This window comes from Cervus elaphus, chromosome 11 (assembly GCF_910594005.1).
Source record: "Cervus elaphus chromosome 11, mCerEla1.1, whole genome shotgun sequence".
Taxonomy (NCBI): Eukaryota; Metazoa; Chordata; class Mammalia; order Artiodactyla; family Cervidae; genus Cervus; species Cervus elaphus.
In genome coordinates this window covers 92,356,937-92,373,470 of record NC_057825.1, presented here as the reverse complement: position 1 = coordinate 92,373,470, position 16,534 = coordinate 92,356,937, and the positions used below count along the sequence as shown (strand labels likewise).

The 16,534-nt window shown below is 41.1% G+C and overlaps 1 protein-coding gene across 1 annotated transcript in view; it reads right to left on the bottom strand.

Annotated features, from left to right (window-relative positions):
- The window catches only part of MTHFD2 (methylenetetrahydrofolate dehydrogenase (NADP+ dependent) 2, methenyltetrahydrofolate cyclohydrolase), a 34,279-nt gene that overhangs the window by 3,759 nt on the left and 13,986 nt on the right, over positions 1-16,534 (bottom strand). The window contains exons 3-7 of the mRNA XM_043918416.1: positions 9,768-9,890; positions 9,159-9,311; positions 8,636-8,743; positions 7,688-7,780; positions 7,173-7,298 (exon numbers count right to left, since the gene is read on the bottom strand). Of these exons, the coding sequence (XP_043774351.1) occupies positions 7,173-7,298; positions 7,688-7,780; positions 8,636-8,743; positions 9,159-9,311; positions 9,768-9,890 (603 nt within the window). The remainder of the gene's footprint in view (positions 1-7,172; positions 7,299-7,687; positions 7,781-8,635; positions 8,744-9,158; positions 9,312-9,767; positions 9,891-16,534) is intronic.

Genomic DNA, 16,534 nt, shown 5'->3' with positions numbered 1-16,534 from the left:
TTTTTTAAGAAATCTCCACACTGTTTTCCATAGCGGCTGTACTAGTTTGCATTCCCACCAACAGTGTAAGAGGGTTCCCTTTTCTCCACACCCTCTCCAGCATTTATTGCTTGTAGACTTTTGGATAGCAGCCATCCTGACTGGCGTGTAATGGTACCTCATTGTGGTTTTGATTTGCATTTCTCTAATAATGAGTGATGTTGAGCATCTTTTCATGTGTTTGTTAGCCATCTGTATGTCTTCTTTGGAGAAATGTCTGTTTAGTTCTTTGGCCCATTTTTTGATTGGGTCATTTATTTTTCTGGAATTGAGCTGCAGGAGTTGCTTGTATATTCTTGAGATTAATCCTTTGTCCATTTCTTCATTTGCTATTATTTTCTCCCAATCTGAGGGCTGTCTTTTCACCTTACTTATAGTTTCCTTTGTAGTGCAAAAGCTTTTAAGTTTCATTAGGTCCCATTTGTTTAGTTTTGCTTTTATTTCCAATATTCTGGGAGGTGGGTCATAGAGGATCTTGCTGTGATTTATGTCAGAGAGTGTTTTGCCTATGTTCTCCTCTAGGAGTTTTATAGTTTCTGGTCTTACATTTAGATCTTTAATCCATTTTGAGTTTATTTTTGTGTATGGTGTTAGAAAGTGTTCTAGTTTCATTCTTTTACAAGTGGTTGACCAGTTTTCCCAGCACCACTTGTTACAGAGGTTGTCTTTTTTCCATTGTATATCCTTGCCTCCTTTGTCAAAGATAAGGTGTCCATAGGTTTGTGGATTTATCTCTGGGCTTTCTATTCTGTTCCATTGATCTATATTTCTGTCTTTGTGCCAGTACCATACTGTCTTGATGACTGTGGCTTTGTAGTAGAGTCTGAAGTCAGGCAGGTTGATTCCTCCAGTTCCATTCTTCTTTCTCAAGATTATTTTGGCTATTCGAGGTTTTTTGTATTTCCATACAAATTGTGAAATTCTTTGGTCTAGTTCTGTGAAAAATACCGTTGGTAGCTTGATAGGGATTGCATTGAATCTATAGACTGCTTTGGGTAGAATAGCCATTTTGACAATATTGATTCTTCCAATCCATGAACACGGTATGTTTCTCCATCTGTTTGTGTCCTCTTTGATTTCTTTCATCAGTGTTTTATAGTTTTCTATGTATAGGTCCTTTGTTTCTTTAGGTAGATATACTCCTAAGTATTTTATTCTTTTTGTTGCAATGGTGAATGGTATTGTTTCCTTAATTTCTCTTTCTGTTTTTTCATTGTTAGTATATAGGAATGCAAGGGATTTCTGTGTGTTAATTTTATATCCTGCAACTTTACTATATTCATTGATTAGCTCTAGTAATTTTCTGGTAGAGTCTTTAGGGTTTTCTATATAGAGGATCATGTCATCTGCAAACAGTGAGAGTTTTACTTCTTCTTTTCCTATCTGGATTCCTTTTACTTCTTTTTCTGCTCTGATTGCTGTGGCCAGAACTTCCAACACTATGTTGAACAGTAGTGGTGAGAGTGGGCACCCTTGTCTTGTTCCTGATTTCAGGGGAAATGCCTTCAATTTTTCACCATTGAGGGTGATGCTTGCTGTGGGTTTGTCATATATAGCTTTTATTATGTTGAGGTATGTTCCTTCTATTCCTGCTTTTTGGAGAGTTTTAATCATAAATGAGTGTTGAATTTTGTCAAAGGCTTTCTCTGCATCTATTGAGATAATCATATGGTTTTTATCTTTCAATTTGTTAATGTGGTGTATTACATTGATTGATTTGCGGATATTAAAGAATCCTTGCATTCCTGGGATAAAGCCCACTTGGTCATGGTGTATGATTTTTTTAATATGTTGTTGGATTCTGTTTGCTAGAATTTTGTTAAGGATTTTTGCATCTATGTTCATCAGTGATATTGGCCTGTAGTTTTCTTTTTTTGTGGCATCTTTGTCTGGTTTTGGAATTAGGGTGATGGTGGCCTCATAGAATGAGTTTGGAAGCTTACCTTCATCTGCAATTTTCTGGAAGAGTTTGAGTAAGATAGGTGTTAGCTCTTCTCTAAATTTTTGGTAGAATTCAGCTGTGAAGCCATCTGGTCCTGGGCTTTTGTTTGCTGGAAGATTTTTGATGACAGTTTCGATTTCCTTGCTTGTGATGGGTCTGTTAAGATCTTCTATTTCTTCCTGGTTCAGTTTTGGAAAGTTATACTTTTCTAAGAATTTGTCCATTTCATCCAAGTTGTCCATTTTATTGGCATAGAGCTGCTGGTAGTAGTCTCTTATGATCCTTTGTATTTCAGTGTTGTCTGTTGTGATCTCTCCATTTTCATTTCTAATTTTGTTAATTTGGTTTTTCTCTGTTTCTTAATGAGTCTTGCTAATGGTTTGTCAATTTTGTTTTTCAAAAAACCAGCTTTTAGCTTTGTTGATTTTTGCTATGGTCTCTTTAGTTTCTTTTGCATTTATTTCTGCCCTGATGTTTAAGATTTCTTTCCTTCTGCTAACTCTGGGGTTCTTCATTTCTTCCTTCTCTAATTGCTTTAGGTGTAGAGTTAGGTTATTTATTTGGTTTTTTTCTTGTTTCTTGATGTAAGCCTGTAATGTTATGAACCTTCCCCTTAGCACTGCTTTTACAGTGTCCCATAGGTTTTGGGTTGTTGTGTTTTCATTTTCATTCATTTCTATACATATTTTGATTTCTTTTTTGATTTCTTCTATGATTTGTTGGTTATTCAGAAGCGTGTTATTTAGCCTCCATATGTTTGAAGTTTTAACAATTTTTTTCCTGTAATTGAGATCTAATCTTACTGCACTGTGGTCAGAAAAGATGACTGGAATGATTTCAATTTTTTTGAATTTTCCAAGACCAGATTTATGGCCCAGGATGTGATCTACTCTGGAGAATGTTCCGTGTGCACTTGAGAAAAAGGTGAAGTTGATTGTTTTGGGGTGAAATGTCCTATAGATATCAATTAGGTCTAGCTGGTCCATTGTGTCATTTAAGGTTTGTGTTTCCTTGTTAATTTTCTGTTTAGTTGATCTATCCATAGTTGTGAGTGGGGTATTAAAGTCTCCCACTATTATTGTGTTACTATTAATTTCCTCTTTCATACTCGTTAGCGTTTGCCGTACATATTGCGGTGCTCCTATGTTGGGTGCATATATATTTATAATTGTTATATCTTCTTCTTTGATTGATCCTTCGATCATTATGTAGTGTCCTTCTTTGTCTCTTTTCACATCCTTTATTTGAAAGTCTATTTTATCTGATATGAGTATTGCGACTCCTGCTTTCTTTTGGTCTCCGTTTGCATGAAATATTTTTTTCCAGCCCTTCACTTTTAGTCTGTATGTGTCTCTTGTTTTGAGGTGGGTCTCTTGTAGACAGCATATATAGGGGTCTTGTTTTTGTATCCATTCAGCCAATCTTTGTCTTTTGGTTGGGGCATTCAACCCATTTACATTTAGGGTAATTATTGATAGGTGTGGTCCCGTTGCCATTTACTTTGTTGTTTTGGGTTCACGTTTATACAACCTTTCTGTATTTCCTATCTAGAGAAGATCCTTTAGCATTTGTTGAAGAGCTGGTTTGGTGGTGCTGAATTCTCTCAGCTTTTGCTTATCTGTAAAGCTTTTGAATTCTCCTTCATATCTGAATGAGATCCTTGCTGGATACAGTAATCTAGGTTGTAGGTTATTCTCTTTCATTACTTTCAGTACGTCCTGCCATTCCCTTCTGGCCTGGAGGGTTTCTATTGATAGATCAGCTGTTATCCTTATGGGAATCCCTTTGTGTGTTATTTGTTGTTTTTCCCTTGCTGCTTTTAATATTTGTTCTTTGTGTTTGATCTTTGTTAATTTGATTAATATGTGTCTTGGGGTGTTTCGCCTTGGGTTTATCCTGTTTGGGACTCTCTGGGTTTCTTGGATTTGGGTGGCTATTTCCTTCCCCATTTTAGGGAAGTTTTCAGCTATTATCTCCTCGAGTATTTTCTCATGGCCTTTCTTTTTGTCTTCTTCTTCTGGAACTCCTATGATTCGAATGTTGGGGCATTTCACAGTGTCCCAGAGGTCCCTGAGATTGTCCTCATTTCTTTTGATCCTTTTTTCTTTTTTCCTCTCTGCTTCATTTATTTCCACCATTTTATCTTCTACCTCACTTATCCTATCTTCTGCCTCCGTTATTCTACTCTTGGTTCCCTCCAAAGTGTTTTTGATCTCATTCATTGCATTATTCATTTTTAATTGACTCTTTTTTATTTCTTCTAGGTCTTTATTAAACAGTTCTTGAATCTTTTCAATCTTTGTTTCCAGGCTATTTATCTGTAACTCCATTTTGTTTTCAAGATTTTGGATCATTTTTATTATCATTATTCTAAATTCTTTTTCAGGTAGATTCCCTATCTCCTCCTCTTTTGTTTGACTTGGTGGGCATTTTTCATGTTCCTTTACCTGTTGGGTATTTCTTTGCCTTTTCATCTTGTTTAGATTGCTGTATCTGGAGTGGGCTTTCTGTATTCTGGAGGTCTGTGGTTCCTTTTTATTGTGGAGGATTAACCCAGTGGGTGGGGTTAGACGATTGGCTTGTCAAGATTTCCTGGTTAGGGGAGCTTGCGTCAGTGTTCTGGTGCGTGGAACTTGATTTCTTTTCTTTGGAGAGCGATGGAGTGCCCAGTAATGAGTTTTGAGATGGGTCTATGTGTTAGGTGTGACCTTGGGCAGCCTGTATGTTGATGTTCAGGGCTATGTTCCTGCGTTGCTGGAGAATTTGCGTGGTATGTCTTGCTCTAAAACTTATTGGCTCTTGGGTGGTGGTTGGTTTCAGTGTAGGTATGGAGGCTTTTGGACGGTCACTTATTACTTAAAGTTCCATGTAGTCAGGAGTTTTCTGGTGTTCTCAGGTTTTGGGCTTAAGTCTCCTGCCTCTGGATTTCAGTTTTCTTCTTCCTGTAGTCTCAGGACTTCTCCAACTATACAGCCCTGATAAGAAAACTTCTAGGTTAATGGCTAAAAGATTCTCCCCCGTTAGGGACACCCAGAGAGGTTCACAGAGTTACATGAAGAAGAGGAGAGGGAGGAGGGAGATAGAGATGAACAGGAGGAGAAAAAGGGGGACTCAAGAGGAGAGAGACAGATCTACGCAGCTGTCTGTTCCCAGAGTGTTCTCCGTAGCCCAGTCACCTACAAGGATTCACAGAATTGGATTGGGAAGAGAAGGGGAAAGGAGGAAATAGAGGTGTTCTGAGGTAGAAAACAGAGAGTCAAGATTGGGAGAGAATAATCTTCGGTTTAAAAATAGGGCTTCTCTTCTTTTTTTTTTTTTTTTTGTAAGGTTATAGTGTATTGAAAATGAAAATTAAGGAGTAGTAGAGGAGTACTAGAGGACTTTAAAAGAAATAAGAGAAAAAGAAAAACAGAAAATAGAAGAGAAAAAGGAAAGGAAAAAAAAGAAAAAAAAAAGAAAGAAAAAGAAAAAAAAGAAAAAAAAAAAAAAAAGAAAAGAAAAAAAAAAATTTTTTTTTCCCCCTAATTAAAAAAATCGTAAAAGTCTGTGGAAATGAAAGTTAAGGAGTAATGGGGGAGTAATAGGGGATTTTAAAGGAAAATAAAAGAGAAGAAGGAAAAAAGAAAAAAAAGAAAAAAAAAAGAGAGAGAAAAAAGTAAAATTATATCTAGGAGTTTCTCTGGAGCTGTTGCGGTCAGTGTGGGTTCGGCTCAGTTTCAGATAGCTCCTCGTTCCAGCTTACGCTTCTCGATATCTACAGGCCCCTCCGGTGTAGTCAGTGTTTCCTAGAGGGATTTTAATCTGTTGCACCAGTCCCTTCTGAAGCGGTTCCCTTTGTTTACTTGGCTTCTGTTTGCCGGTCTCTTCAGAGCCTCATTTCCGCCCTGACACAGGCGGGCGGAGGTGGACTCTTATTCAGGTAGCTAGTTCCGTCGCTCTGCGGGGCAGGGAGGGGCTTGCGCTGCCGGGAGTGGCTGGAGCTATGGGGACGGGCTTGCGCCGCGGGGATGGGCTGGGGCTGCCGGGAGGGGCTGATGCTGCTTTCTCCGTCTGTGCTGCTCAGGCTCCCGGCTGCTCTATATGGAGCGCGCCCCGCGCTGCGCGAGGTTCCAGCCCTCGGGTGTTCCACAAAAGCGCAGAAGGAAAAGCTGCGCCTGCTCTCTGTGCCTTCCCCGTCAGAGTGGTCCAGGCAGCCAGGGGCTTGGTGGGCGCACTCTACCCAGGTGTGGCGCGCCCCCTCCCTTCCGCGGACCCAGTCTCAGTTTCCGCTGGCGCCAGTCGGGCGCGCGCGCCTTCCGCCCTCCGCGTCCCCAGCCCCAGTCCCCGCCCGCGCTGGTCGGCTACCTGCGCCCTGTGTCTCGCCGCGACCTTCCCCTCCCCCCTGCCTCCTGCCTCCGGCGGGGCTGGGCCGGTCCGCAGCCTGCGAGCTCCTCTCTGGACCCTCTCGGTCTCTTTGTTCTGCGAACGGCCGGCAGTGTGTTCGGGCCGGTTAATTTACTCTCTCTCTTTTGGTCTCCCACAGTTCAAGTTGGCAACTCACAGAAGTTCCCTCCGATTGTCCTCAGGGCACTCGGGCCCGGACCCTACCCCAAGCAATGCCGCCTAAGAGCTCCCGGGATGGATCTCCGTCCTTAGCTCTTTTGTCTCACTTTTTATCTTTTATATTTTGTCCTACCTCCTTTCGAAGACAATGGGCTGCTTTTCTGGGCGCCTGATGACCTCAGCTAGCGATCCAAAGTTGTTTTGCGAAGTTTGCTCTGCGTTCAGTTATTCTTTTGATGAATTTGTAGGAGAGAAAGTGGTCTCCCCGTCCTACTCCTCCGCCATCTTGGCTCCTCCCCCCTAGAAGTCTGTAATACTTTTTAGGAGACTCAATGGTTTAGAAAAATCACTTCATTAAATTTTCCAGACTTATTAAAAGTTTTATTTTCATTATAGAATAACCCTAAAGGGAAGAAAGAAATTCCCTGAAAACTTTATATTTGTTCTCCATAATTTGATGATACAAACACCTAAAATTCTAGAATGACTATAATTTTTTAAAAGATTTCTCTTAATTATCATGAAAAGCATAATAATAAAAGGTAATAACCAGGTAATATAAGTTTAAAAGTTAAAGAAAAAGTAAATAGTCTGCCCTAATTGTCCAGTAAAAGTAGTATTTATTGACTTTTATATTTTAAAAAGTTACCTTCAAAATCCACATCTCCAACCAACTTGGGTTTAGCAGTTACGGGATCTTGAATTCTATTTATTCCCACATCAATGACAGCTGCTCCTTCCTTGATCATATCTGCTGTGATCAGATTTGGAATACCTAGAAAAGGAGATAGGAATGATCAATTTATACTGAAAAGAATATTCCACCTCTAAGATTCTTATCAATTTCAAGATACCTGCAAGAATGAATTAGCTTGCTTTACAAAAACTGATAAAAAACTATTAACCAGGGAAACAGTTAAACTTCATATAGTAAACAAAAATATTTTGAGGCTGTAGAAATAACATTTATCCATCAAATATATAATGGAATGCCAGAAATCAGTATTCCAACCACAACGTTCATCTTTGTAAGCAGCTTTGACGTTATGGTCAAACGTAGGGGAATATGGAATAAAACGACAGGGCAGCAGACAAATTCGAAGATAAGAGGTCCATCTTCATCCTCTGAGCGAGGTACTTCCACCCCTTCCCCGGTGCTCTGACCTGCAGCGGAGATCACAATATCTGCAAGAGCTGTATGTTTCTTTAGCTCCTCCTTAGGAGTGTACCGATGAGATATTGTAACAGTGGCATCTCCTGTGAGTTAAAAAACAGACGTTTTGATTTCTGAATCAAAGCTAGGAATGGATTAGATCTCAACTAGGCAAACCATGCCAGAAATTTTCAAGACTCTGAAAAAATAATTGACAAATATTACACCACACTTTCTGGGCAGCCAATTGTCATTAAAAAAAAACAAAAAACTAATACTCAATTTCCTGTAACTTTTACCTGTTGGTCCTAGCTCTGCCCGCTGGAGTCATATATCATTAGATTTATTCCTTATCCTTTTTAACAGTCTTTCTAAACAAAATGTCACTCTAATTACTAACGGATTTTTCTTTAAAGTGTGCTGAAAGATATGCGGAAATATATAGTTCTGATATATTTTATCTCTGATATAATCATGTATGGTCATATTATGATAATAACATATCACTTTGAGAGTTTTTCTCAAATTAACAGAATTTGACATAATGATGACACATTACAGTCATATGAATTCAATCCTTTGCAATGGTCTAAGATCTTTTTTTTCCTATCAAACGGCACAGATCAAGATACTAACTTTGAATAAGGTATACTTCTTAGCTCCAACTATCAAAGCCACAACTGAAAATTCTAACTGTCTATAACCATGCTTGCACTCAAAACTCAAATTTCTGAGACATATCTATTTCTGAACTAGTTCCATATTAGTGAATATAAATTAACTCTCAAGTAACACTGAGTACATCTTCTTCTACAAAGATTACTCCCAAAGTACCTATTAACAAAATTATAACAAAGACAAGTAAAGCTTAACAAACACTTCTAAGCACCCACAGGACAGTCTCTCGAGTTTCTCTCACAAGGGAGAAGAGGACACCCTCCTGAGAGCAATATTCTTACCTCCGGGCCGTTCATGTGCCCCATCTGTGTGCAGTAACATTGCAATGGGCATTCCAACATTTTTTGACCTTCCGGCCACAACCACATTCTTCCCTAGGGTTGGAATGCCTGTGAAAAATAAATATATTTGCGTTTCACATAGTGCCAGATTATCTTAGAGCACCTAAGAAAAAGGAAGACTGACACTTTAGGATGTGACTCTAATTGTGATAATGAAGGAAATCACTAGCTTACTGACTCATCAGTCAACTAAACCATCACTTGCTACACATAGTGAAAGCTAAAAGGAAACATAAGCTGCAAAATGTTATATGAATGTGCACTATCATCACTATCAAAGCTTAAGTTTCCTTCAGAGTTTTCTGGATTAAGCAGCAAAAACAGTTGTAGGCAATTGCTAAGGGAGTTAGGCTCTGGGGAGTAGGACTAGATGATCTGAGGTGGGGGTTTCCACTGTTCGTTCTGTAGGAATTTTTACCATTTTGTAAGTATGTTTTGATAATACTGAGATGGATATACCTACCAGTTCGCTTAATTATTTCCCACACACCCCATGGAGTAGCTGGTAACATGGAACACTGGTCCAGACACATTCGTCCTACATTAATTACGTGAAAGCCATCGACATCTTTGTCTGGAGAAACAGCATTGCAGACCTTTCTCTCATCAATGTGCTCTGAAAAAGAAATCAGAGCAGTGGTCAAGTCACTGTTACATAGTTAGCACTGCTTGACTCCAGCTTACCTGGTTTGCAGTAAAAACCCATTCCCCTTCTGTAACTCACCCTTTAACTTATTCATCTGTGCATTGGGAACACACAGCAAGCAAAGCCAAATGCCAAGACCAAACCAGTGTCCTCTTGTCCTCCCCACACTGCTTCCCTCCACTGTATTAATATCTCAATAATATATTAATATTATTAATATTAATATATTAATTAATATCTCAATACCAAGTCAGGGAGTAATTGGTATTCTGAGTAGATCTGTCTCATATCTAAGAACATACTCACTCAATCTTGACCTACCTCCCCTTTCTTTAAGACAAATAAACGTGAGGAGCCAACTGTATAAACTAAACAAGCCTCTCCACGCCTCAGAAATCATTTTAAATGGTGCTATAAAAATCTCACCTGGAAGAGGCAGCTGAACAAGGAGGCCGTCTACATTATCATCATTATTTAGTTTATTGATTAAATTCAACAGTTCTTCCTCTGAAATTGAAGCTGGTTTCACAATGGTCTCACTGTTGATTCCTACAAGAAATTTTCAAGGTTAAAAAAATAGATTACGGAAGATGGTGGAGCAGGAGAACATAACATACAGTTCACGTCTCCTCACGGTGTGTTAGAAGTGCATCAGAGAAGTTCTTATAGAGCGAACGCTGGGCACTGGTAGAGGGCCTTGGACACCTAGGGGGATGGAAGGAGTCCCAGCGCAATGTTTTTTCAGAAAGAAAAAAGTTTTTTTCCAGCTTCCGGGGAAGCTGGGGGACAGGAAACAATCCCACACTCAGGGAAGCACGCTCACCGTGGGGGTCAGCTCCTTAGGGGGACCTCAGGATGGGAGGGGAATGCAGCAGCCAGCGTGTGTGGGGCAGGACGGAGCGGAGCCTGTGCATACAGTCCATGCTGCAGCCCCTCACACCCCAGTCTGTGTGTCTCACGGTGGGGAGGAGGGCTGGGTGCTGGTGAGTGGATTTGGGGAGTGGGTCCAGGGAGGGGACAGCAGTTGGCAGTAAGGGGATGGCCTGCGGTGTTGGTGAGGGGAGGGTCTTGGGCCACAGTGGGAGCAAGGCACCATTGTTGAGTAGCACATGAAGGGTGGGGCCACCACTGCAGAACCTACCCCTGCCCACCAACCCAGCTTCCTCGGGCAGTGATGGGAGCACACGCCTGCATAGCAGCCTCGGCGGGGTGACGTGTGGCAGGCTCACTCACCCCTCAAGCCACGGTCTCCCCAGTCTGCTCAGGCCCTGGCAAGTCTGCTGGGGTTTCAGGCCTGAGCCCCACCTCCTCTGGCTGCTGGGGTCCCAGTGGACCCAAGCACCACTCCTGCTCAAAGCCTCCGTGAGTCATGGGTCCAGGCAGGCAGAGGGCTGCCCCCTTCCAAGGCTTCTTCCAGCTGCTCCAGCCCCTGCGGACATGCCCACGGAAGCCTATGCTCCACTCAGCCTGTGCTGACACGTGCGCTCTGGGCCAGCCTCAAGAGCAGACCCTGGTGAAAGGGGCACACACAGAGCTTTTCTTTTAGTTTGTTTTTTTTATTTATTTTTTCTTTTCTGTTTAGCTTTCAGTTTCACTTCAGTCACTCACTCATGTCTGACACTTTGTGACCCCATGGACTTCAGCACACCAGGCGTCCCTGTCCATCACCAACTCCCAGAGCCTGCTCAAACTCACGTCGATCGAGTCGGTGATGCCATCCAACCATCTCATCCCCTGTCGTCCCTTTCTCCTCCTGCCTCCAATCTTTCCCAGCATCAGGGTCTTTTCCAATGAGTCAACTCTTCCCATCAGGTGGCCAAAGTATTGGAGTTTCAGTTTCAGCATCAGTCCTTCCAATGAACACCCAGGACTGATCTCCTTTAGGATGGACTGGTTGGATCTCCTTTCAGTCCAAGGGACTCTCAAGAGTCTTCTCCAACACCACAGTTCAAAAGCATCAATTCTTCGGCACTCAGGTTTCTTTATACTCCAACTCTCACATCCAATACATGACTACAGGAGCAACCATATATTTGACTAGATGGACCTTTGTTGGCAAAGTAATGTCTCTGCTTTTTAATATGCCATCTAGGTTGGTCATAGCTTTTCTTTCAAGGAGTAAGTGTCTTTTAATTTCATGACTGCAGTCACTATCTGCAGTGATTTTGGGACCCAAAAAGATGATGTCTGTTACTGTTTCCATTGTTTCCCCATCTATTTGCCATGAAATGATGGGACCAGAGGCCATGATCTTGGTCTAGGTTTGTTTTTATCATCAGTTTTGGTTTGAGGGCTCTCCTGTTTGTTTGGGTGTCTTCTGTTTTTTGCTTTCCTTGTTTTTTTCTTTTGTTGTTGTTTTTTTATTGGTTTGTTTTTTGGTTACTTGGATTTGTTTTTATTACTTGTTGAGGGTTATATTTGTCTGTTTTCTTTTTTGTATATTTGTCCCAGTTTTGTTATTATTTGCCTTGGGCTTTGTTTGTCTGATTTTTTCCTTTTTTGCCATGCCACATGGCTTGTGGGGTCATGGTTCCCAGGCTGTGGGTCAGAAGCTCCTGTGATGGGAGCTTCAAGTTCAGGCTTCTAGACCACCAGAGATCTCCAGAGAATACTAGTTGGCATGAGCTCTGCCAGAGGTCCCCACTCAGCACCAAGACCCAGCTCCACCCAACTGCCCACAAGCAACAACGCTGGATGCCTCAGGCCAAACAGTCAGCAAGAGGAATACAGCCCTACTCATCAACAGAAATGAGACAACAGAGAAATATGTTACAGATGAAGGAGCAAGGTAAACACCTATAAAACCAAATAAATGAAGAGGAAATAGAATCTACCTGAAAAAGAATTCAGAGAAATTGGTGTGACCCAAAATCTTGGAAATAAAATGGAGGCATGGACAGCCTGGATAGGAGGTGGGTTTGGGGAGAACAGACACATATATATGTATGGCAGAGTCCCTTCACCGTTCACCTGAAACTATCACAACACTGTTAATCAGCTATACCACAATACAAAATGTTTTGGGTGTTAAAAAATTAAATTAAATTAAATTTTTAAAAATGGAGGCCTGGATTGAGGCAATACAAGAATGCTTACAAAGGACCTAGAAGAACTAAAGAGAAAACAAACAGTGATGAATAACACAATAACTAAAATGAAAAATACAGCAGAAGGTATCAATAGCAGAATAACTGAAGCAGAAGAATGGAAAAGTGAGTTGGAAGAGGGAATGGTGGAAATAACTGCTGAGCAGAATAAAGAATGAAAAGAAATAGGGACAGTCTCAGAGACCTCTAGGACAACATTAAACACAACAACATTCAAATTATAAGGGTCCCAGAAGAAGAAGAGAAAGAGAAAGGGTCTGAAAAAACATTTGAAGAGATTATAGTAAAAAACTTCCCTAACATGGGAAAGGAAATAGCTACCCAAGTTCATGAAGCACAGAAAGCCCCATACAGGATAAAGCCAAGGAGGAATCATGTTGTGACACATATTAATTGACCTAATGAAAATTAAATTCAAAGAAAAAATATTAAAAGCAGCAAGGGGAAAACAACAAGTAACATACAATGGTATCCCCTAAAGATATCAGCTGATTTTACAGCAGAAATTCTGCAGACCAGAAGGGAGAGGCAGGATATATTTAAAGTGATGAAAAAGAAAAACCTACAACCAAGATTACTCTACCCAGCAAGAATATCATTCAGATTCAGTGAAGAAATCAAAAGCTTAACAGACAAGGAAAAGCTAAGTGAATGTAGCACCATCAATCCAGCTTCACCACAAACGCTAAACGACCTCTACGTGAGAAACTTAAGAGAAGAAAAAGACTTACAAAAACAAACCCAATGGGCTTCCCAGTCCAGTGGTTAAGAACCTGCCTTGCAATACAAGGGACACTGGTTTGATCCCTGGTCTGGGAAGATCCCACATGCCATGGGGCAACTCAGCCCATGCACCACAGCTACTGAAGCCCATGCACTCTAGGGCCCGTGTTTTGCAACGAGAGGAGCCATTGCAATGAGAAGCCCAGGCACCACAACAAGAGAGTAGCCCCCACTCACCACAACTAAAGAAAGCCTGAACATAAAAAAAAAAAAAACCGAAAGCAAGCCTGAACATAGCAACAATGACCCAGCGGAGCCAATAAAAATAAATAAAACCCAAAACAATTAAGAAAATGGTCATAGAAACATGCATATTGATAATTACCTTAAATGTAAATGGATTAAATGTTCCAACCAAAAGATACAGACTGACTGAATGTATACAAAAATAAGACCCATTTATATGACAAAGAATACTCAAACTACCCCACAATTGCTCTTATTTCATATGCTAGCAAAGTAAAGCTCAAAATTCTCCAAGCCAGGCTTCAACAGTATATGAACCGTGAACTTCCAGATGTTCACACTGGATTTAGAAAAGGCAGAGGAACCAGAGATCAAATTGCCAATATCCTCTGGGGCATCGAAAAAGCAAGAGAGTTCCAGAAAAACATATACTTCTGTTTTATTGACTACGCAAAAGCCTTTGTGTGGGTCACAACAAACTGTGGAAAATTCTTAAAGAGATGGGAACACCAGACCACCTGACTTGCCTCCTGAAAAACCTGTATGCAGGCCAAGAAGCAACAGTTAGAACTGGACATGGAACAACAGACTGGTTCCAAATCAGGAAAGGAGTACGTCAAGGCTGCATTTTGTCACCCTGCTTATTTAACTTATATGCAGAGTACATCAGGAGAAACGGTGGGCTGGATGAAGCACAAGCTGGAATCAAGATTGCTGGGAGAAATATCAATAACCTCAGATATGCAGATGACACCACCCTCATGGCAGAAAGCGAAGATCTAAAGAGGGTGAAAGAGAAGAGTGAAAAAGGTGGCGTAAAACTCAACATTCAAAAAACTAAGATCATGGCACCTTGTCCCATCAATTCATGACAAATAGATGGGGAAACAGTGAGAGACTATATTTTTTTGGGCTCCAAAATCACTGCAGGTGGTGACTGCAGCCATGAAATTAAAAGACACTTGCTCCTTGGTGCCAGGAGCCAGCACACGAGGTCCCACCCATAACAAGGTCGTGAGGAGGAGACCTGACAAGCAAGGCAGATCAGGACTTCAGGGATTTCGAAAAGCTGCCCCGGCACTCACCTTAAAGATGATCTCTGTCTTTCTGATGCTTGCTATATTAGACTACTCCCTAATTTCTGTGACATGGGTAGAAGGCCTTACCCGATCTCTTTCCAAACAGAATCAACTTAGAACTTTAATTAATATGTCCGCCGGACGGTGGTATACTATAAGATTATCCAGGATGAAAGGAGTGTTTCAATTTAGACCCCTTTGCTGGCATTCTAGCCTGCTTGGCAAATGCGTACTAATGCACATGACTGCTTACAACACCTTAATCATAAACAGCATAAAGAACCTGATCACATAAAGGCCCTAATAGGCACAGAGCCCTTCGGGGGTGAGGAAGCCCTATTAGAGAACATAAAAATATTATTCTAAAAGTGGTTATAGTTAAAGATTTAGAAAAATAAGAGTTTAGAATTGTTAATTTTAACCAGGAATGCTAAACAGGGGCTGCCTCACTGGAGCTGCCCCTTTGTGTGGTAAACCTTTTAGATAAATTTGACTGATAACTTCTGCAAAAGGACTGACCTTTGTGTTCATTAAAGAATAGATTAGGGAAAACAGCTTTGCATTCACCTAGGTCATAAAATGTCAATAGGCCCCAAGGCCAGAAGATAATGTACAAGACCCTCATAAACAAAGAAGCATGCAGAAAACACCCTGGTTTTGTGAAGAACAAGCTGATGTAATGTTAAACTATCTTCCCCTTAGAAATGTACTAATTTAGGGTATAAAAGCCACGGTAAAAAATAAAGCATTGCCAGACTCTGCCAGACCCTGCAAACACCCCCGTCTGGTCACTCTCTCTCTCTCTCTTTCTCTCTCTCTCCCTGGCAGACTTGGCCCTATCAAGGCTGGTCTCACGTCTCTCTCTTGCCGACGCCGTTCATCCTGAGGGTACCCCCTGGATCCTGCCGAGGCTGGGCCCCGGCACCTTGGGAAAAAAGTTATGACCAACCTAGACAGCATATTAAAAAGCAGAGACATTACTTTGCCAACAAAGGTCCATCTAGTCAAAGCTATGGTTTTTCCAGTAGTCATGTTTGGATGTGAGAGTTGGACTATAAAGAAAGCTGAGTGCCAAAGAATTGATGCTTTTGAACTGTGGTGTTGGAGAAGACTGTCGAGAGTCCCTTGGACTGCAAGGAGATCCAGCCAGTCCTTCCTAAAGGAAATCAGTCCTGAACATTCATTGGAAGGACTGATGTTGAAGCTGAAACTCCAATACCTTGGCCACCTGATGCGAAGAGCTGACTCATTGGAAAAGACCCTGATGCTGGTAAAGGTTGAAGGTGGGAGGAGAAGGGGACGACAGAGGATGAGATGGTTGGATGGCATCCAGAGTTTGAGTAAACTCTGGGAGCTGGTGATGGACAGGGAGGACTGGCGTGCTGCAGTCCATGGGGTTGCAAAGTCAGACATGACTGAGCGACTGAACTGAACTGAATATGCTATCTACAATAGACGCACTTCAGACCTAGGGACACATACAGATTGAAAGTGAGGGAGTGGAAAAAGATATCCCGTGCAAATGGAAATCAAAGGAAGGCTGGAGTTGCAATAATCATATAAGACAAAATAGACAAACAAGGACACTACATAATGATCAAGGGATCAATCCAAGAAGATATAACAATTATAAATATCTATGCCCCCAACACAGGAGCACTTCAATACATAAGGCAAATGCTAACAGCCATATAAGCGGAAATTGACAGTAACACAATAATCATGGGGGACTTTAACATCTTACTTACACCAATGGGCAGATCACCCAGACAGAAACTAATAAGGAAACACAACTTTAAATGAAACATTAGACCAGATAGACATGATATTTACAGGACATTCCACCCAAAAGCTGCAGAATACAGTTTCTTCTCAAGTGCACGCAGAACATTCTCCAGGATAGATCACATCTTGGGCCACTAATCAAACCTCAGTAAATTTAAGAAAATTTAAATGGTATCAAGAATCTTTTCTGAACACAATGCTACGAGATTAGAAATCAATTACAGAAAAAAAAAACTGTAAAAAATTCAAACAC